We start from the raw sequence: 23,476 nt of genomic DNA, 5'->3' as shown, positions 1-23,476 counted from the left end.
TAAAACACTTTTGTGGCAGGGGACTTATCGTTTCCAAAGACTACAATGTACTAGTACTTGGGCTGCAGATATCTTCAATGTTCTGAGTGAAAAGATGCAGCATTCAGAATGCATTGTCTGACATCATCCTAACTTTAGCTGCACATTAGCGACGTGACCTTGATCATGATGTTCACAGCTGTTTAGAATAGCAATCCTGAAAAATATTGAGCATACACAATATTCTGGAGTTAGTGGCTTTTCCTGCCATTTGTCCGAACAGCAGAAGCATGCGAGCACCAGGATCAATGCACCATATTCCGAAAAATTTGTTCTCGTCATGTGACAAAGTGTGTGCTTTGTCACCAGGTCCATGAATGCCATCCAGTTTGTCATCTCTCAGGTGCTCGGCTTGGCATATAGTAAATTAGGTTGACAGATTGTTGAGAGGGGCTAGGGCGGACTCGGCATGCATGTTACATATTGATACCAATAACAAGTTATAGGTAGATCAGTTTCTCAAAACCAATTTCAGGGAATAAGACTGTAAACTTAAAGCAAGTACTTCCAATGTAGTATTTTCTGAGTGTAGTATATTCCTCAGTGGCAGAAAGGCAGCGAGCTTAGAGAGGTATATATGTGGCACAAAAGTTGGAACAGAAAGGAGGGTTTGGAATTTTTAGAGAATTTGGTTAATTTCTCTCTCTGCTAAAGGCTCTTCAGTAGGGATGGGTTACATCTTAAGCGAAGATAAAAACAGTATGTAATACAGTGCAGACAACAGGTACAGCATTACCACAAGGCTGCCTCAGATGGTTGCCTAGGGTGTCACCGTATAGGAGGACTGAAAAAGAGGAAAAGAAAATGCCAGGGAAGCCCAAGCCAAGGTGGACAGAAGTAGTGTTTGGCATGGGGGGGGGGGGGGGTAAACACAATGTTTGAGGGGTGGTGTGAGCTCAGACAAGATAATTGGGGGGTAGGAGGTGTTAGAACTGGTGAAAAGCAGGTGCTTCAATTTAAAAAAAGTGGTAGTAGAAATATATAATGTATAGTGTCAAATACTAGGAGCCTTCCAAACAAAATAGGTGAATAGAGGAAACAGATAATTATACAGTTGTAACAGAGACATGGTGGGATTAAAGTCATGACATGACAAAATATTTGAAAGAATACAGTTGCTTAGGGAGGATAGGAATAGTAAATGAAAGGGGAAGAGAGTTGTGTATATGTAAAAACCTGTTTAAGACCTACCCAGTGGGGAGATGTATGTGAAAATTATGACAATATTCAGTTATTAGTAAACTACTGATATGCACAAATACAAATGTAATAAACTTCAATTACTACTAAAAATTTAAATGGCAGCAAAAATAAATGTAGCCCACATTACACATATTTTAAATATCCAGATATAAATTGGGCACATCAAACCTATTTTTCAAAATATATTTTGCCAAAAACATTAACTACGTTTCTGATAGAAAGAACAACTAGAGGAGGAGCACGGATAGACTAGGTACTATCAAAAAACAGATTTTACATCTAATGTACAGGCAATGTACAGGCAAAGGAAATTAGTAAATGACATCATGGTAAAAAAATGGCTTGCATTTAAATAAACCATTTTGTAAGGGTGTTCCAAGAACAATGAGTTTTAAGGAGAGGACGTTTAAAATCAGCTCAGAAAAGGATTGAAGCTTATAGACTGAAAAAGTATACTCTTAAATAAAAGCATGGAGACCAAGTATTTAAATACAGATAAATACTACTGCAAGTGCATAATGTATAACAAAAATTTCTACTAATACAAGGCAACCAATGTGGTTAAATATACTACATGGACAAAAATATGTTGATACCCGAACTTCACATCCATATGTTTGTGGAACATCTCATTCCAAACCATGAGCATTAATATGGAGTTGGTACCCCTTCGCTGCTGTAAAAGCCCCACTCTTCTGGAAAAGCTTTCCACTAGATTTTGGGACATGGCTGTGGGAATTTGCATCCATTCAGCAATAAGAGCATTAGTGAGTTCAGGCACTCCTTTTGGGCGATACCTGACTTGCAGTCGGGATTCTAATTCAACCCAAAGGAGTTTGAGGTCACAGCTCTGTGCAGGCCAATCATGTTCTTCACACAAAACTTGGGAAACCATTTTTTGATGGACCTCTATTTATACATTTTTGGGCTTAGAGGGGGATTTTTTTCCCCTCCTGTGAGGCCAAATTATAATTATTCGCACTAAAAGTCTTTTTTCCTCCTCAAATCAGAAATAAGTTGATAAACAAGATCCACGTTTTGCTCCAAACACATACATTTAAAACAAAACAATAAAGGCTTTAAAACAGGGTTTGAAAAATGTATATGGGGTAGGAAGGATGGGAGTGGAGGTGTCATGGCAGTAATTACGCATTGGGTTTTGATCAGGTTTGATTGGGGATTTCCCATTTCATACAAATCTGGAAAAAGTTTTTTGTACCTTGGCAAACACAGAGGACCGGATACATTAAGGAAAGTAAAGCAAATAAAAGGAGTAAATTTGTACCTTGGCATAACCATGTTGCATTGGAGGGGGAGCTAAGTTTAAAAAGATTATGGTTAGAGCGTCTGGTCAGAGATTTTGAACATTTTGCTCGATTTGTGTAGGCAATTTGCATCAGCCATTTGAGTTCATCGCCCATTTGTTCTGAAATTATTAAATTTAATTTTTTTATTGCCTTGAGCAACTGTAGGATGCCCGGGTCCAGGGATTGCTAATGCTTACTTTTAAGGTCTTGGAGTTGCTTAGCCATATCCATCATTCCAAGTAACCTCGCCTTCTTAGCCCTGGAAGTCATTTCTTTTAAATGGCCTCTAATCACTGCCCAAATGTGCTATTTGCGGTAAGCAGTTCTTTATTTTTGAGTATGGTCTCAGGGTTGTGGAAGAGTGCTTCATTAAGTCTCGATGATGAGGGCTGCAAGGTCAGGTCAGAGAGATCTACTGTGATGGAGGCGTGATCAGATTGGGTGTACTCTAGAGGTGAGAACTTTGAAGGTCAGATCACGAGTAGGATCATATCAATGGACGTGGGAATAGAATGTATGTGGTATAGGTGACGCAGTCTTAGGAGATCAGCGAGAGCTTAAGCATTATGGGTATTAGATTTCTCTGGGGAGCAGACCATAGGGGAAGATCTATCCAGGGTTGGGTTGAAGACTGAGTTAATGTGCCCTACCAAAATAAATTATCCTCTTCTAAATCAATGAAATCTTATATCCCACATTGCAAAAGAATCTGTGTTGGTCTTGGTTAGAGGCATAGACCTACACTAGGATACACAGAAGTTTGCCCACTTAGATTAGGTAAATTCCTTCCTTTCTTATACCTCTGGGCCTCTAAAACTTCAAAAGTGATATTGCTAGACTGAGTTCATTTTTTAAACCATTTTTTATTTTCAATGGTCAATCAAGAAAACACAGAAAGCAAAACGGTAATACCGTGTAACATATATAGTGAAACCAAAACAGTTATTGTGATGTATCGAATACGAAGAAAACATTAGAGAAAAAATTAGTTAATTTTTATGTCCTATTTATCAGAGTATAGGAAAGTGAGGAATACTGCAAAACAGCTTTTGGTTCTTCAAAAGGCAGGAAGGTAAGACTGAAAGTAGATGTATGATGTGTTTTAATATTCAAACCAACACACTTAGCTGCTAGAACAGGTTACAGCAGTGAGTCTGAGGCCTTGGTTTAGTATCCCTTGTAAGGTTTGATTAAGGGGTGGTTGTGAGATTAGAGAGGTCCTCAGTTGCATTGAGCTGGGCTTGTACTATGAAATATAGTTAATTACTGCCATGTTCCGAGTCCTAGGTGCAGATATTTAATTTTACAGGTGAGAAGGAGGTGCTGGTTGTAGAAGAGACAGGGTTTCTTGATGTGTAAGGGGAGCCAACAGATATCAGATGGTCAGTAGCGAGTGCCAAAGTCCCATTCAGTGGAGGGGAGATGGTACTTCTCCAGTTATATGAGCAATGGTTTTGGCTCCTGGACTGCACAGGCAGTGGAGGTTGTTCCTTGCATCTGGGGTTGGGATTGCTGCAGGAATTTAAACTGGTGATTGTAGATTACAAGGTGGTCCTGGATCATTGCCGACTTGATGTAGAGGAAGGGAGGTGGGTCCACCAATTCAAATTTGACTTTTAGTGTCCGTGGGTTGCAGACGGGTCTAGTTGAAAATGTGTAGGAATAGTGGGCTTAGAATGAGGTTCACTGTGTTTAGGGTACAGCCGGGGCAGGTTTGAACAATGTGGGGACAGGGAAACCCCAATATTCTATCATTTTGGGTCTCGGCTCCGGGAGCTACAAAAAAAAGGAGTTTGTGCAATATGCCTACTAGGCCACTCCCCGTAGGATCTACTGTATGTAGTGTCTGGAACACTACAAATGTATCATAAGAGGCCAATTTAGAGGATGTATTGGCATCAAAAGAGAAGGCATAAAATATGTGACACATATCAATGTGTATTTTTAGGAGCACACATCTGGAGATATTGCTGTTGGAAAATCACTATCAATTTTGCCAAGCGTACATCAGGAGCAATTATAGACAACTCAAAGCAGCACTGTATTGGCTAGTAGTTACTAGTCATATGCAATAGGGCTCCATAAGGAGCAGTATATGGCACCTATATGTTTTTTTCTTCTTAAGGATAAAAAGCCTGAAGAGAATGCCCGCCAAGGACTTAGGTGTGTAATAAATTGGTAAGAGAGGGTGTCTGGTAGTTTCAAAAAAGGATTTGATTCAGTGTGTGCTTCTTTATTTAGACAGTCTTTTTCCTACAACGCTGTAAGTTCTACAAGCACCAGCATGCTTTGGCAGCCATGGATATGCTAGCACTCATCGTTCTAAAAGCACTTCATGGCTGCTAATTCTAGATGGAATCAGTCGTGCCCCAGAAAATGCTGAAGCCTATTTATTACCCCAATACTCACTCGGACCGGGTGTTGGGAAGACCTCTACTGCTTTTAGCATGTGGATTTTTTTTCCTAGAAGAGGTGCACATATTTTTTTGGGGGCCCAAGTTTTCTAGAGAATTCAGATACATGCTGAACAGATTGGGGCTGTGTGATATTATAACAGGGGGACCCCACAGTGCAGGTGTCCTGTTACTGTATTAACAGCCCAACCAGTCATATCCTAGAGCTGGAAGGGGCTTTTTGGGAGAACCCACAAGGTTTATCCCAACAAAACTGTCGCTACTAGCCCAGTGCAGGGAAGGCACATAGTTTAAAACACTGCAAATGTCCATGATGATCAGCAGCAGCACAGACCTCTGCTCCAGGGGTAGAGTACCCACAACATATGTCTACTGCCAGACATATCTCTGTGGCTGTGACCACCTCCAAATAGAGAACAATTAAGTGAATAAAACTTTGCTGTGTTTGTGAACACTCCTTCCTTCCCTTTTTAGCCCCTCCAGACACAAAGAAGCACAAGTTAGGAATATGCAGTGTAATATGGATACAAGGATACACATTTTTTGTACTCATGCCCAGAATAGAAAAAGCATATTTAATGCTTACAGACAGTTCTTGCATCCTACTCAAAATTACCCTCTAAATGTTCATTAAAAACCTCATCTGAATGAGCACTACAGGATACCACTTAAATACATATTAAATATTTATTAAACAGATATCAGAATAAAAATAAATGAACAAATTGAAATCATATATTTATACTGTAAATTGATAATTATAATTATATCAGTAAAGTGTAAAAACTGCACAGACCTCTGCAAGGCTCCTTCTTCTGTATAAACCTTTGATCCTTTTACCCCCTCTAACCGAGAATAGTGAACCATTGCCTTTTTCAGGTTGCTTATTAGTAAGTCCTGTCAAGAAGATTTATGATATTTATACAAGTGTAGAAACACACTCTGGACACTGTCTGAAAACACCAGAAAAGCCATGTAATTGAGTATTCTATTCAATAAAATGAATATCAACTTGAAGTTAAACTATACTTTCCAGCATCAAAATGTTGACCAACAGATAGATGTGCCAATAGAATCCATTTCATAAACTGATTTCAAGTAATTTTAGGAAAATAAACAGTAACAAGATTTTTAGGACAATTTGACTCAATTATGTGTAATTGTTGTTGTTAGTGGGTTTTCATGCATACCCAATAGCAAAACAGCATAAAATGTAATGAATTTGATAAAAGGAATGGGATTACATATTACTGTGTACTATAAAATACTACTACTACTACTAATAATAATAAAAAAATATATATAATAGAAATTGGTTTAGTATTGGTTAACATCATCCTTCATTACTATGATTATAACTGGTTTCTTTGTAACAGATTGGGTCTCAGCCTGAACTTTTTATGGAACACATTTGAACCTTCCAGTTGCACATTGGTAGAGATGAGCATATTTAGATGCATTTTGCGCAATGCAATAAAATTTGTTTCAAACACACAGTGCAACATGGAGGAAAAACAGCCCTGATGTCCCCATTTTTTTTTTTTAAATAAGGCTCTAGCTGAGTATTGTTTTAGGATAAAGATAAAAAGTGTAATTTAATGATTTTGATGTGATGTTTACACTGTTGTACAGTTCACCTCTTCAAATTTTTCCACCTTCTTGCAAACCCAGGCACACTTCTAGTTTGCAGACAAGTCCCCTGAGAGAGTAGAGTAGGAATGCAACTAGAAGTGTTCTGGGCAGACCATCTAGACTAGTGGTGGGCAACAGGAGGCCATATGCAGCGATGGGCTGGGCCGGACAAAAAAAACATTATTTTGGGCCGCCAGGTCCTACCTCCTATAGTTTGTACTTGGTGGCTAGCCCCTCCCCCGGAACCAGCCACCTTCTTCAACTGGCTGCGGATCCTAACGATCCGTCACCCCTCCCTGCCATGTATGCGCGCGGCGTGCCTCTGTTTGTGTCACATACTGTTAGGTGCACACAGTTCTGCCTTCACGAGCAGTACACAGTGAAGCGGGACATACCACGTGACAGGTTCCGCCCCATGTGTGAAGAAACTTGACAGCGCGCAGAGTGCGGATTGAGCCAGGTAAGTGCCGGGGCGGGGGGGGGGGGGGCAGTATATTAATATAATGTCTGCGTCAGTATGCTAAATTAATGTCTGTGTGAGAGGGGGCCAGTATAAGAATGTATTGTGTGAGGGAAGGGCTGTTAGCTACTGAGAATTCTTCTAAGTGAGATTCTTACAAGTGTATTAACTAGTACAGTTAGAGATATACAAGAGATGAAGAGGAGAACAGGAGGGAGCTTTTTATCTGAAAGTACTGCTACATGAGGACAACATTCAACAATCTGCTTGAGCTCTGATATCCTTCACCACCTGGATTGTTAACTGCCTGGACTCTTCCTGTTGAACAGTTTCTCACACGTATTCAGGCCTGCTGCAGTATTAGGACTTGGTGATTCCTCTTATGCTGCTTGGATTGCCACTTTTAAACCACACTGTTGCTCCACTTAGCTTGAACTTTGAACTGGCTCCCTCTTATCCTGTGGACTTGTATAACCAGCTCAGTGCACCTTGTATAATAACTTATGTTATACTATTGCCTTCCAATCATGCCTGATGTCACTGTCTCATCGAATTGTTTTTATTAAACACACCCATCTGGTATCTCTGCTGTCCTTACTGCTTCCTAATCCCTGACTCATACTTTACATCTCTTCTTTCTCTTTTCTCTCCTTCTACCTTTGTACTCTTTCATTTTACTCACCTCTTGTACTCTCACCATTTCCTCAATCTACTTGTTAGTCCTTACCATTCTTTATTTCTGAATTCTTTCAACTGTCTATTCCACACCTTCTCTAGCTTTATCATGATTTACTCCTCTCTCACTTCTGTCTTCTCCCTCTATCCCCCTGCTTCCCAAGGCCAACCTTTCCTTATTCTTCCTCCTCCTCACTCTCCCCCTCTCACTTCCCATCCCACCCCCCCTCCCTATTTCACTCCTCTCTTCTCTTCTGTGCCTCTGGGCCCCTGATCCAACACCTCTTCCATCTTTTCCTCTCTCCTCCCTTTCCCCACTCACACCCTTTCCCTCTTGTCCTCTTCGCTGCTCTTCTCTCAGCGTCAGTCTGCTCCTACTTACCACCTCCCTCTCTTTCCCCCCAGGTAATCTACTCCCTCACGTCACTCCTACCCTCTGCCTCTCCCATTCATAAACCCCCTTATCTGCCCCTTCTCCACTCCTCCCCTACTTCTTGCTCCCCTGCCCCTCGTCTCCTGTCTGCTGACAAATCCCCTCTTATTTCTGCTTCGCTTCCAATTCCAACCCTCTCTTCCTGTCATTGCACTCGCTCCATATCATACTCACCCTTGTAGACGAGCAACCCCAACAATCTCATCCACATCTCTCCTCTTCCCTCTCTTCCACTATCCTGTGGTCTCTGGAATGCCAGATCAGTCTGTAACAAATTGACCTCTATCCATGATCTCTATCTCTAGATCCTCCAACCTGCTTCCATCACTGAAACCTGGCTATCCCCTGAGGACACTACCTTTCCAGCTGTTATATCTTTCGGGGGCTTGTCCTTCTCCCACACATCCAGACCTGGGGAACGGCAAGGTGGTGGCGTCGGCACACTTCTCTCCTCCTGCTGTTCTTTTCAGGTTCTTCCCCCTGAACCCTCCCTCTCTTTTTCCTCCTTTAAGGTTCACTCTATCCACCTATTCCACCCAGTCCACCTCCGTGTTGCAATTATATACCGTCCTCCTGGTCCTGTCTCCAAATTTCTCGATCACTTTGCCAGCTGGCTCCCTCACTTTCTCTCCTCTGACCTTCCCTCCCTCATCTTGGGGGACTTTAATATCCCTATAGACAATCCCTCTGACCCTGCTGCCTCCAAACTTCTCTCCCTCACCTTCTCCCTTGGTCTCTCTCAATGGACCTCCTCTCCCTCACACCGCTGTGGCCACTCCCTTGATCTGGTTTTTTCACACCTCAGTACTATCTCTGACCTCATTAATTCTTCTTTTCCTCTCTTGGACCACCATCTCCTCTCTTTTAGCATCTCTCCACCCCTCTCATCGTCCCTGTCCCCCAAGGTTACTCTCACCAGGCGTAATTTTGACACAGTTGATCCTACCAGTTTGTCCTCCTTCCCCCATCACCACTTTCTTGCCCCGATAAGGCAGTCTCCTTTTACAATCGCACTCTTACCGGTGCACTTGACTCTGTCGCCCCGGCTGTCACCGTCAAGCTTGCCTTCAAGCTTCCTCGGTCCCCACCGCAACCGTGGCACACTAAACTTACCCGCTATCTTCAAAAATGCTCCAGCAGTGCAGAACGGCTCTGGAGAAAGTCACGCACTCATGTTGACTTCCTACACTTAAGTTCATACTTGCCTCTTACAGTTCGGCCCTATCGCTCTCTAAACAATCTTTCTTTAAAGCTCTCATTTCTTCCCAATACTCCAACCACCGTCAGCTTTTTGCCAACCTCAACTCCCTCCTCTCCCCTTCTCCCACTCCCCCCCATGCTCTCTGCTGCCGACTTTGCTACCCACTTCACCTCCAAAATTGAGTCTATACATCATGACATCTCCAGCAGTCCCTTCTTAGTTCCACCTTCGGAGTATATCTAAGATACGTCCCTTTCTCACCACGGAAGCCAAGAAAATCCTTGTTCACTCGCTTGTTATCTCTCGCCTTGACTACTTTTCTCTGGCCTACCCGATTCTCGCTTGACCCTCTTAAGTCTATCCTCAATGCTGCTGCCCACCTCATTTTTCTCTTCCGCCGCTGTCTCTGCAGTCTCCCTCTAAAAGTCACTACATCAGCTCCCCATACCCTACAGAATTAAATTTAAACTCCTCACCTTTAAAGCTCTTAATCAATCTTCCCCTCCCTATATCTCCAATCTCATCTCTACCTACACTCCTACCTGCCCCCTTCGCTCTGCCTGTGACCGCTGCCTCACTACTTCACTGATCACCCCATCTCACTCTCGTCTTCAGGACTTTGCCCGGGCTGCTCCCCTGCTGTGGAACGATCTTCCACGTTCCATCAGGTTAGCATCTACTCTCAAAGGCTTCAAGCGTGCCCTTAAGACTCATTTCTTTATTCAAGTCTATCAGTCTTCCTCCTACTTCCTTGTCCTGGCTCTTTCCCCCAGTTAGTACCACCCTATTTGGGTCTCCCCCTTCCCTTTAGGATGTAAGCTCTCATGAGCAGGGCCCTGTTTCCTTGTGTGCTTCTTCTACTATTCCATCACCCTCTGTACCTCTTGGCCTGCTTCGCCAGCCCTGTTTTCTTAAGCTTCAGCCTTCTTCTCGCTGATTTCTACCATCCCTTTCACCATCTGTCCCAGAAATAATCTAATTTGCTTTACCCTGTCACCTGTGTTTGTATATATTTTTGTATCATGTTGTGTCTTGCTTCTGTTTTCTTTATATGTAATGTACGGCGCAGTGGACCCTTTGTGGCGCCTTATAAGTCAAAGATAATAATAATAATAATAATAATAATAATAATAATAATAAATAATAATATTATTATTATTATTAATAATATATGAGTGTAGTGTGTGTTTAAGGGAGGGGGGGGTCTTAATATAATGTGGGAGGTAGCCTATTAATTTAATCAAGGACTGCAGGTGGGGGCTTATTATTGGGTGCTATTTTATTTGTGGGGTAATGGTGGGGCAACTTAATTTAATAGTGGGTCCTATGAATTTAAGATGGAGTAAATAGACCTTTAATTTAATGCTGGGGTGGTGAGCTTGGGGAGAATGAGGCCTATTTATTAAATGTGATTATGAATTATTTAATGCCTGGAATTGTTGTGGGAAACGGTTATATTTATTAAACGTAAATGCTATTTAAATTATTGCTGGGGCTGTTTGAAGGGAGGGAAATAGGTTTATTTATTAAATGTGTTTGCTATCTAATATCAGGGTTGACTGAAGGGAAAGATCTATTTAGCAAATGTGAATATTATTATTTTAATGTTTTGGCTGAAGGGAGGCCTAATTATAAAACGTGGGTGCTATTGTTTTAACACTGGGACTGGCTGGAGTTTTCTAAATTTTATGTACCCATTTTTTTCCATATAGGGACTCCAATATTCCAGGACCCAGACAACCAGCAAATGAGCTAAAGTAACCAGCAGCCACATGTGGTGACTGTGACAAGAACAGGTAGGAGAGAGCAGGACAGTCTGCCAACTGTCCTGAATCTGGGGAGACAATCCTGAATTTGGGTGACTGTTTTGCTTAGGACAATTGGGAAGTATGTCCCGCTTCACTGTGTACTGCTCGTGAAGGCAGAACTGTGTGCACCTAACAGTAGTGCACAATGTATTGCCTGTGTATTTGTCTAAAATGATAACCATGCTACATCATAGGGGGTTACTTTGTCTAAAGTACCCAGGCCCCCTAGAGCCTTAATCCAGCTCTGGGCCTGGGCATAAAAACATATATATGGATTAAGCCAGTGGTTTCCAAACTTTTGTAGTTCGCGGCACCCTTAGAGTCTCCATAATTTTTTCAAGGCACCCCTCCAAAATAAATTACTGAGCAGTCCTGTTTTAGAAGTAGTTGTGTCAAAAAAATGTAATAAGTATTTAGGTCAGGACAGAAATACTTATTTAGTTGTATGCAAAAATGCCCCCTCTGCATCCAGACATGCTGCCCCCTCTGCCCTCTCTCACGCTGTCCCCTCTCACACTGCCCCTTGTCACGCTGTCCCGCTCTCTCTGCCCCCTGTCACGCTGTCCCCCTCCTCTGCCCTCTCTCACGCTGTCTCCCTCCTCTGCCCTCTCTCACGCTGTCCCCCCTTCTCTGTCACGCTGTCCCCCTCCTCTGCCCTCTCTTACGCTGTCCCCCTCCTCTGCCCTCTCTCACGCTGTCCCCCTCCTCTGCCCTCTCTCACGCTCCCTCTCATTCTGCCCTGCGCCAGCCATAAAAAAAAACAAAACCACAAACTTACCAATCCGTGCGGTGCCGGGACACAGCATCCTCCTCTCTCACGCAGCTTGTCAGTGACAAGCTGCTGCGTGAGAGAGGAGGATACTGGGCCCCGGCGCCACGTGGATTGGTAAGTTTTTGTGTTGTTTGTTTTTTCTATGACTGCCCCACGGCACTTTGGGAACCGCTGCATTAAGCAACACTAAAATAGCCTCTTTTTATATAAATATATATTGTACCAAAAACCACCCTTTAAGGATGGGCCACTAGTTATGGGCCAGTGCGGTGTGCTTGCCCCCCCGGCTAAAGTCTGCCAGCCTTCCCCTGGCCCTATGTGTATAATTTCAGCCTTTAAGAATGTATTAATTTGTAAAAAAACTAAATAAACAAATTAGGTTAAATATTAATTCAGTTTAAATATACAGTTTATTGTGGCCAGACCACATTATCACAGTGGCTATATTTTTACAGTATGGAACAATGCCACAGCTGAAATAACTTCAAAAACTTTTTAAAATTCAAATACTACTCGAATAGTATAATATCTACATCATGCAGCAAAAAACAAAAACTATAAAACATATAAAAAAAGTTTCAAAATGTGCTATTTTTACAGTACAGTATTTATATATACCATGGTTGGATGGTTAGTAATACTGGTAGTCTTCTAATTTTATCTATATTCATTATGGAATCAAAATGTTCAAAAATCACTGCATGGCAGCCTTTTAAATGTCACTGAAATGCAGGTATTCTGTTAGGAATGTGATTACACCAATAAAAATTTGAGGTAAATTATACTACTCTAGGAGGTAAATGTATCAAGGTCCAATTGTTTCAGTGATTTAAAATCGCTGCAAATCGCTGATACAGTATTTGAGACTACCATCTCTGGAAGACCTGGCATATATTATATGGAATTTATATGGACATGGTTTACAAGCATTTTTGGATTAAAAGCTACTGACAAAAGAAGAACACTTCATATTGGTGAGTATATGAGGTTTTATTATTTTTCATAAATAGATGTGGTATTAAATAGAGTGTTTTGTTATTGGGGTTTTATTAAAATGTGTTTTTTTTACGAGGGAGTTGCAGATTTTTAAACTTTTTTTTGTGGAACTACAGGTCGCAGCAAAGCATTGGTGTCAGGCCATGTTGGCACTTGTGATTCTACAAGTGCCAGCATGACCTGGCTGCCATGGGTATGCTGGTGCGTGTAGTTCTACAAGCATCAGAATGCCCAGACTGTTTAAGGCAGCCCAATCTGGGACATGTAGTTCCACAACAAAAATGGCATCTGGTTTTTGTTTTTTTACACTTTAATCACCATTACCATACACCCACTGCCCAGGGGTGTAGGAAGAGCCCTAGTGCTTTCAGCAGCGCTGAACAGCCTGGGGTTGGTTTGTTATTATGGCAGAGGGACCCCTGCCACGTGTCCCCCTGCTATAGTGCCAACCACCCCGACTGGTTTGCCTACTTCTGGTTATATTAAAATCAGGGGGATCCCACGCAAATTTTTCCTTGATTTTCGCACAACCAGCAGTAGGCTGGCAGCACTAGGGTTAATAGTGCTTAGAGGGGAAACCCCACGCATTTTTTTTTTTAAAACAGTCATCTATTTTTAAACTTTTGACAGCTGCCGGGACCTTTGGCTGTATAGCCCTGCACTGATGTGTTTTGCAATCTTGCATGTAGAAAGCAGCGTGTTGTATCTTTTGATTTTTATTTGAAACTCGGTGGGGTTTGCAAAATCGCACCTTCATACATTTGGATATTTGTATAACTAGAGTGGGGAAAAAAATATATATATATATTCGAGACAGTGATTTGCTACAAGTTTGAAACCACCGATTTTTACAATAACTCATCTCTAGCGATTTTTCACAAAATCTCAGGTTAATACATCAGCGAGTTTAATCTCGTCCGAGAAAATTATGGGATTTTCAAAATCGCAGCTGGATACATTTACCCCTAGGACATGTGAAAATAAATGTGTAATTTCTTACCGAATGAACAGGAAAGAATCCGTAAGAATCCAGAAGTACTAGGTGCTTGACTGACTCAGGAAATGCAGCAGTAAACTACAAAATAGTCAGGTATGTTTAAGCACAAAAACACAAAAAGAGTCATATTAATTAAACTGTCATCACATATAAGTTCACATGTAGCTAAAACCGTATGTATAACGTGTCCATTAAATTACATCATTTTCTAAGTTCATGAGATTTAGTCATTGCCTTTAAATCACTGCCTTGCTGTACACTACAATATAAAATGTACATATGAGTCAATATACCACTTGTTTTATTAAGGTCACAGAAACATGACAAAGAGAACCATCATCCTCTAAAGACCTTCTCTTGACCAGAGTTTGAATGACAATGTCCTGATTAAAATGGAACCTGGACACCACTTTAGGTCGGAAGAAAGGTTTATTCCAACGGTTCAACCCCAAGGAGTCACTGGAGGAATGTAGGGAGGTTGTACATGGAGTACACCCTGCAGTAACGTCTCCACAAGCAGAGGTTAAGGCAGGCCTTAATTAAGTTGCCACAACCATGAAACGGGACGTACAAATGTCCTTGACCTTACGATCTGCAGCAACCTTAAGCATGGCTGCATTGGGAATGGGGATGATAGTTGTCTTAGACAACTGCACAACAGATGCATCCACCGTAGGAGGCACTAGCCATTAACGAATATACTCAGAGGGCAGGGCTGCAGCCTATAGGACACCTAGAACTTCCGATCTGGCGAGGTCCAATCCTCATCCAACAATCATACAGCTTGGAAGAAGAAGGAAATTAAAGAGTGTTTTTCGATCTCCACATAAACAGAGAAGGCTCCACAGTCTCAAGGACTGCCATCTCTGAAACACCTGGTGTATAGCCTGTATCAGCACCTCCATCCCCTGATGGAAGAGTACTCCACATCCGACCCAACAAGAACTCTGCCCTTTTCCTGCGAAGAACAGACAAAATCTTAGTCATTGCCATATTGGGGCGCCACCACCTTCTTGCGCTTATGCAAGGAAGACCGTATAGTGGATTCAAACATCCGCTCTAAAGAAAAGACAACCTTGCACTGAAGTCGCTAGACATCTGACACAAGCTGGTTCCTCTGTGACCACTACCACAGGACCCATACAACCTCAGTCTGAAGAGACCGGGGGGGGGGCTGGGGAAGACTGCCTCCCAATTGGGGAAGGACTAGCTGAGCAGTCTGTCATAGAGTTGGCTAGTAACCTAGCCTGGGCATGCCAATTCAGAACCAGAGCCCCCAAGCGCACAAGGCACCTGTTCTTTAAATTGGCAAGCTGAGCACAAAGTATCTACACCTGTCTGTCCAGAAGGCAAGTTGACTGGCAGTCTCAGTCAAAGAAGACTCTGGGGTTTAGTTTAGTGGTCGACTGAGGCAAAGTACCCGATGTCCCCCAGTGAATGCTGGAGAAACATATTATCATCATTTAAATTTCATGTGCTTGATTCATCTTCAGACTTAAATCCATTTGTGTGTTATCTTGCATGAAATAGTTCTGCACATGCTCAGAAATTAACCTAATGCTAGTGAATGCCATTGCATACAATTCATGTCTGAATGCAAAACATACTTATGACTGCTTACAAATTGAAGAGCGGAACGGGTAAGGGGAGAGGCAGGTGTACTTAAACAATGTACAGTAAGGACGTGCCAATTCAGATGCCGCCAATTCAAGTCCTGGGTTTTTCTTAAGTACTTGTTTTTTAGCAGTATCATTTGCACCAGCTACAGGGCAGTAAGTGCTAATAGTGATGACTGACACTGCATTTTTTATTAATGTTTAGAAGAGTTGTTCATTTGTTTTATGAAAATTTGCATGCGTTCTAATGTGCAAGAAATGTTTAGCTAGAGTGTACTTATACCCTGATTCAAATGGAAAAGTATATGGAGATTCGCTTACAGTTGAATATGGTCGGAAATACGCTCAAATTCCATGCTCATTTTTTAAACGCAAGTTGTATGCAAGTTGCATCTGATGATGAATCAGACCCCATGTGTACAGGAGAAAGAACACTGATAAACTACAACAAAAAAGAACACACACAAAATAATATAAAGAACATTATATAAACCCTTTGTAAACTGCAGGACTATTAGAAGTCATATCTTCAGAAACTCAGATTGAAGGTTAGTCTTACAAAACACAATTGTTCCTAATGCTGAAGAAATGTCATCATTGAGTACTAATAATATATTCACAGATCTTATACAAATGCTACTTACTACTTACAACATATGGGATAAAGTGATCATTAACCGAAATTTCATACATGTGAGAGATTACTGAAGCATTTAAATGATCGGGATCTTTCAGGTAGGGGTTCAAGAATTCAGCAGTTTGTTCTAATAAAATCCAGGGTACTAATGGGTTTTCCACCTTCATATTACTTTATTGGCTTGTGTGAGGACACCGGGGTTAGAACCAAAGCTCACTAGATACCCTGTCCTCTAGGTTCACAGGTCACACAGGTAAGGAGACAGGAAAGAAATAATAATCCCTTTTATTAAACAAAGTGTACACACTTAGTAAAATACAACAGTGCTCCCCAAGGAGAAACTTGTTCCCCCACCAAATATATCAAGTGTCAGAAAATCACCAGTGCAAGTAAAAGCTCCCCAACAAAGTCCCCAGCAGGTTACCTCCAAGCACAGAGTCCTAGCAGGCCCAAACTCCTGGTAATAAAATCCACAGCTGACAATCCAAGTGGGCCACGGTTTCTGATCCTTAAGGTGGGTCTGTGTATCTTGCTGATCCCAGCGCTCGGCCAACTCTCCACCAGCTTGGTGGGACCCTGGGTATAGTCTCCCTACCGATGTAGGCTCACCAATTCCCCAGAATCTGCGAGTGTCTCCCGATGGAGTGGTAACAGAATCAGTCCTAGAGGTACACTGTCCGGTCTCTGTCAAGAAGCTCCTGCCTCAAGCATTCCTTTAAATCCCTGCGAGAATACGGTTACTCTCCAACAGTCCAAGTCCTCTCTGTCTCAAGATTCTCCAACAACCACCCCCCTCCCCCGGACAGCTCCCTTTTGTCCCTTCCACAACCCCCCACTCATTGTCCTCTTGTGATTGGTGGTGTGAAGAGTTTGGGTGGTAACAGGGATGGAAATAGTAAATGACATCAGTGGTCTCCCCCCTGCGGTGATGGTGCCATTCGGACTGTGTTGCAGACTTGCTAGAACAATAGTAAGCAAACAGGGAGAGACCCCCTCCCGGTTTTAGATAAGGTCCTGACCCTCCTCTTTTTAACCCGTTCCACTACTTTTTGATGTCACAGGGTCCACAGCTGATTCCCACTTCCTGTGAGCTGCCTCTCCCCTCCCTCTCTGGACACCACAGCAATAACAGATCTGGCCACCGGGCGGTATTTAATAACAGAGTGGGCCATGGTTGTTCAGTTGGCCCACTGAGGACAGACCGGGTTGGCACGATATTCTCAATATAAGGCCCGGGTCTGTCACATACCTCCCCCTTATTAAATCAAGGGGACAGTTGGAGTCTGGTGGTCGGGCTCCAGATGTTCTCCTTGGCACGGTGGGTTCCTTAATGAAGGGTTCTCCTCCTCTCTTCTGGAGAGTCCGTCCGCATTTGAGTGGTCTTTCCCCTTTTTGTGCGAGATAGTAAAGTTATAACCTTGTAATGCTAAACTACACCATAATAACCTCCCATTTTCCACAGCAGATCTTTGTAACCAGTAAAGGGGGTTGTGGTCTGCAATTACTGTGAACTCTTGCCCATAAATGTAGGGTTGTAATTTCTTTAAGGCCCACACTATGGCCAGGCCTTCTTTTTCAATTGTGGCATAGGCTATCTCTCTATCCACCAGCTTTCGGGATAAATAAACCACTGGGTACTCATGCCCATCCTCACCCACTTGGCTGAGCACAGCACCGAGTCCACACCCTGAAGCATCTGTCTGTACCAGAAATCGTTTCTTGAAGTCTGGGGCTGCTAACACTGGGGACTGGGTCATTGCTGCCTTCAGAGCGTCAAAGGCTCCCTCGCACTCTGGGGTCCATTCTATATGTCTGGAGTATTTTTTCTTTGTCAAGTCAGTAAGGGGCCTGGCAACAGTGCTATATTGAGGCACGAATTTTCTGTAGTACCCTGCGATCCCGAGGAACGCTCGTACCTGCTTTTGGTTGGTGGGTCGGGGCCACTGAACAATGGCTTCTACTTTTGCCGGTTCAGGTCGTATGATTCCCCCACCAACACGGTGCCCCAAGTATTGCACTTCTGCCATGCCCATGAAGCATTTGTCTAGTGGAAGGGTCAACCCTGCCTGCCTGATTCTTCTCAGGACCTCTGACACTTGCACTAAGTGATCCTCCCACGTCAGGCTGAAGATGGCAATGTCATCTAAGTAAGCCTGGGCAAATTCCTGACACCCCCCCCCCCCCCCCCCAACAGGTCATCAATCATCCGTTGGAATGTGGCTGGAGCATTTTTCATCCCAAAGGGCATTGTCGTACATTCAAACAATGCCAGTGGGGTTATAAAGGCTGACCGCTCCTGAGCCTCGGGGGTGAGGGGAATTTGCCAATAGCCCTTACTCAGATCCAAAGTGGACACAAACTTGGCTTCCCCTAGCCTGTCTAGTAGCTCATCTATTCGGCCCATGAGATAAGCATCAGTGGTGGTGACCTCATTTAGTTTACGATAGTCCACACAGAAGAGGGTGGTCCCATCCTTCTTCGGGACCAATACCACCCCTGCAGCCCATGGACTATTTGACTTCTTAATTACTCCTAAGGCCAGCATTTCCTCTATCTCCTTCTGTACTTGGGCCAGTACTGCGGGGGTCATGCGGTATGCTACCTGCCTTATGGGCTTCTCCTTCCCCGTGTCTACATGGTGGGTGGCTAGGTGGGTACGCCCGGGCCTACAGGTAAATTGGGCTTGCTCCTTCTCCAGCACCTCCCTCATTTCCTGCCTCTGTCCCTCTCCTAGCTGCATCCCCACTGTCACTGTCTCCACCCCTTTTTCCTCACTCACCTCCCCTATCATCTCCAGTAGGGTAGGGGGTCTACCTCTGTGGGACCCATGGGGGGACAACACACCACCATTGCTGCCATCTGCCGTTCCACATAACCTTTTAGTCGATTGATGTGGAAGGTTTTCAGCCAGGTTTCCTCATCATCCAGTTGACCGGCCCTACCTGCCTCACCACTTTGTATGGGCCATTCCAGGTGGCTTGAAGTTTATTCCGTCTCATTGGGACTACCACCATCACCTTCTGTCCTGTGTTCAGCTTCCTATCCTGAGCGTGGGCATCGTACCACTCTTTCTGTCTTGCCTGGGCTCCTTTTAAATGGCCTTGCGCCAGCTGCGCTACTCTCTTCATCCTCTCCCTCATCTTCTCTACATATTTAAGGATAGGCTGCTCATTGGCCTGGAATGTTCCTTCCCAGCTCTCTCTAACCAGGTCTAGGGGGCCTTGTACCCTCCGGCCATACAAAAGTTCGAAAGGAGAGTATCCGGTGGACTCCTGGGGCACTTCCCTGTATGCAAACAGGAGCTGCTGCAGGGCCCTGTCCCAGTCTCTCCCTTCAGACTGTACATATGCCTTCAGGAGGTGTTTCAGCGTTCCATTGAAACGCTCACATAACCCATTGGTCTGGGGATGGTACGGAGTGGTTCGCAGGGGCTTAATGCCCCACTTTTCCCATAGGGTCTGGACTAGGTCCCCTTGGAATTGGGTCCCCTGGTCAGTAACCACTTCCCTGGGATATCCTACCCGGCTGAAAATGTCCACCAGAGCCTGGGCCACATGCTCTGCGTCTATGGACGACAGGGCTACTGCCTCTGGGTATCTGGTGGCAAAGTCCACCAGGGTGAGGATGAATCTTTTTCCAGTGTAACTGGGGATGGCTAATGGACAATTATAGGCAGGGATTGTAGTGGGACTTTCTTAGGGGCTCTCCCTATTCTCTGGCCGGTGTCACAGGAGGCTTTGTACCGTTTCACATCCTGGGTGACTTGAGGCCAGAAAAAAGTCTGCAACACCCGGGCCAACGTTTTTCTGGTCCCAAAGTGCCCAGCTGCTGGAATGTCATGGGCCAGCGCTAATAAATGGGTCCGGTAAGCCCAGGGTACTACCAACTGCTTCACTTCTGTCCATGGGTCTTGATCTAGGGTGGGGGTGACTACCCTATATAACAGCCCTTTGTCCACACTACTTTACTGCCTGCCACTTCCCCTCCCCCAGCGTCTGCTGCACTCCTCAGTTTGGCTAGGGATGGGTCAGTCTGTTGTGCCTTCCTAAATTCCCTTCTGTCCTCCTCACCCAAATCAATTTCTGGTACAACATCAGATCTTTTAGGGTTACTCACCAACGGTGCTGCCTCTGGCTCCTTGGTTCTGGTTGCCGGGGTTAGTCTTGGTGGTCTCCTTGGCGTTGCGGCTTCTTGTGCAGCTGTGGCTTGCACTCGGCTCTGGCTGCGGGTCACAGCTTGCACAAAGTGAGTGACCAATCCCTGGCCCAAATCATTCCCCAAAATCACTTTTGCTGGTAGTCCATCCAGGATGCCCACCTCCACCATTCCAAATCCCGCCCCCCAATCCAAATGTACCCGGGCCACCTGAATATCTACAAGATGGCCCCCCACCGTTGAAATCCGGACCTGCTGTCCCTCCATAACTTGGGATCTTTTAATTATATCAGGCTCCACCAGGGTCAGGGATGCTCCTGAGTCTCTCAACCCCTGGACCTTGCAGTTCCCCACCCACACGTCCTGTAGATGACCCTGCATATTCCTAGGGCTCTGCCTCCCCTCCCCCAAAATCAGGTTCACCACATACACCCCGTCCCTTGCCTCTGGCACATCAGGACAGGGTGGCTCGGCCTCAATGCCGATTTCAAAATCTCCTGGGGCATACTGTACAGCGGCCACTGGTGCAGCTCTGGCTCCTGGGATCGGACCTCTGGTATGGGGACAATCTCTCTGGAAGTGCCCCACCTGGTTGCACCGATAGCACCTCTTTGGATTCAGGTCCCAGGGTCCCAGGGTCTGGATCGGGCTGGTTCATCTCTTGGATTCCGGGCAGAGTTCTCTCTAATAAAGGGGGCTCCAGGTGTCGCTAGACTTGCTGGAATTGGTCGGCTCCCCCTCCCTGCAGCTGCTTGACTAGGCATACTAGGGGCTCTCCACCTGGGCCGACTCACCACATACTCATCAGCTAGTCCTGCTGCCTTCTCCAGGGTCTCAGGTTTTCTGTCCGCCAGCCATTCCCGGATCTCTGGGGCCATTTTTAGAGTCAGCTGCTCCAGCATAATGAGCTCTTTAATTTGCTTAGCGGAGCGGGCCCCTTTCCCTTCCAACCATTTCTCGCAGGCCCTCTGTAGCTGGCTGGCAAATTCCTGGTGCGACTGTGACCCTCCTTTATTCAAAGTCCTGAACTTGTATCTGTAGGTCTCTGCAATTAACTGGAATTTTACTATCAGCGCCTTTTTTACCGTACCATAATCCCCACATTCTTGAGGGCTTAGAGCCTGGTAAGCTTCCAGCGCTCTCCCAGTCAGGCTGGGTCCCAGATATTTGGACCACTCTTCCTCCTCAATCCCATGGACTCCCATCAAGTTTTCAAAAACCTGGAGATGGGAATCAATGTCTGCATCTGCCTCTTTAAAAATTGGGACTCCACTATATCCCAGCTGAGGTCTCAACTGGGCCGCTCCCCGACCTTCTTCTCTCTGAATCTGGGGTACCTCAATTGCTACCCCCAACATTGCTTGGAGTACGGCTGCCCTTTCATGCAGGGTTGCCCTTTCCCCCAGTGCTGTCAGCCAATCTTGCAGCACTGCTGGAGTGCCAGACGGTGGTCTGGGTTGTGTCCCACTGGGGCGTCTCTGTGGCTGGTCTTTGGCCTCCTCCTCCTCCACCTCTGACTCTTCCATCTCCTCAGGGTGAGCCTTTTCCCATTCCATTAGTTTGGCCACCAGAACTTCACACACGTCTGTGTCATCAAAGTCCACCCCTTTGGTTCTGCAGAACCCCTGCAAATGTTGTTTCCTTGTTTTCATATAGAATCTCTCTGTGGCTTTTAAACTGATCTGCTCTGCTTCTGTGGCCATTCCTGCTGACTTCCCAGCTAGGTTCTTTTTTTACCAACACTGGTGCTGACAGACTGTTGCCTTGTGTCCTTACAGAGCCTGACCGTATCTGGATACGAGTCCCTGCGCTCTACCCAAACGTTGGGACTGTGTGACCCCACTGCTTGCCACCAAAATTGTGAGGACACCGGGGTTAGAACCAAAGCTCACTAGATACCCTGTCCTCTAGGTTCACAGGTCACACAGGTAAGGAGACAGGAAATAAATAATAATCCCTTTTATTAAACAAAGTGTACACAATTAGTAAAATACAACAGTGCTCCCCAAGGAGAAACTTGTTCCCCCACCAAATATATCAAGTGTCAGAAAATCACCAGTGCAAGTAAAAGCTCCCCAACAAAGTCCCCAGCAGGTTACCTCCAAGCACAGAGTCCTAGCAGGCCCAAACTCCTGGTAATAAAATCCACAGCTGACAATCCAAGTGGGCCACGGTTTCTGATCCTTAAGGTGGGTCTGTGTATCTTGCTGATCCCAGCGCTCGGCCAACTCTCCACCAGCTTGGTGGGACCCTGGGTATAGTCTCCCTACCGATGTAGGCTCACCAATTCCCCAGAATCTGCGAGTGTCTCCCGATGGAGTGGTAACAGAATCAGTCCTAGAGGTACACTGTCCGGTCTCTGTCAAGAAGCTCCTGCCTCAAGCATTCCTTTAAGGCCCTGCGAGAATACGGTTACTCTCCAACAGTCCAAGTCCTCTCTGTCTCAAGATTCTCCAACAACCACCCCCCTCCCCCAGACAGCTCCCTTTTGTCCCTTCCACAACCCCCCACTCATTGTCCTCTTGTGATTGGTGGTGTGAAGAGTTTGGGTGGTAACAGGGATGAAAAATAGTGCATGACATCAGTGGTCTCCCCCCTGCGGTGTTGGTGCCATTCGGACTGTGTTGCAGACTTGCTAGAACAATAGTTAGCAAACAGGGAGAGACCCCCTCCTGATTTTAGATAAGGTCCTGACCCTCCTCTTTTTAACCCGTTCCACTACTTTTTGATGTCACAGGGTCCACAGCCGATTCACACATCCTGTGAGCTGCCTCTCCCCTCCCTCTCTGGACACCACAGCAATAACAGATCTGGCCACCGAGCGGCATTTAATAACAGAGTGGGCCATGGTTGTTCAGTTGGCCCACTGAGGACAGACCGGGTTGGCACGATATTCTCAATATAAGGCCCGGGTCTGTCACAGCTTGCATATGACATCCTGCAACATTTCATAAATACAGAACACTCCTTTTTTGGTAAATTCTTTGTATCTTCAGGCAGAGTTCTTAACTCTACTTCATAGTCAGATTATAGCCCTCCAACTGCAGGACAGTACAAGCCAAAGAGAATGTGAATGAATCAAATTTAAAAAAGTCCACCTGATTGGATGACCATGACATCTATGCAGGAAG

The 23,476-nt window shown here is 44.7% G+C and overlaps 1 protein-coding gene across 3 annotated transcripts in view; it reads right to left on the bottom strand.

The window, feature by feature from the left end:
- Nucleotides 1-23,476, bottom strand: part of SERHL2 (serine hydrolase like 2) — an 89,438-nt gene that overhangs the window by 31,349 nt on the left and 34,613 nt on the right. For all 3 annotated transcript variants that reach the window (XM_075182896.1, XM_075182898.1, XM_075182897.1), the window contains 2 exons: nt 13,941-14,015; nt 5,760-5,860 (listed from right to left, as the gene is read on the bottom strand). In XM_075182896.1, the coding sequence (XP_075038997.1) occupies nt 5,760-5,860; nt 13,941-14,015 (176 nt within the window). The remainder of the gene's footprint in view (nt 1-5,759; nt 5,861-13,940; nt 14,016-23,476) is intronic.

This window comes from Mixophyes fleayi, chromosome 8, assembly GCF_038048845.1.
Source record: "Mixophyes fleayi isolate aMixFle1 chromosome 8, aMixFle1.hap1, whole genome shotgun sequence".
Classification (NCBI taxonomy): domain Eukaryota; kingdom Metazoa; phylum Chordata; class Amphibia; order Anura; family Limnodynastidae; genus Mixophyes; species Mixophyes fleayi.
The sequence above is the reverse complement of the archived record's forward strand: the minus strand, read 5'-3'. Positions and strand labels throughout refer to the sequence as shown.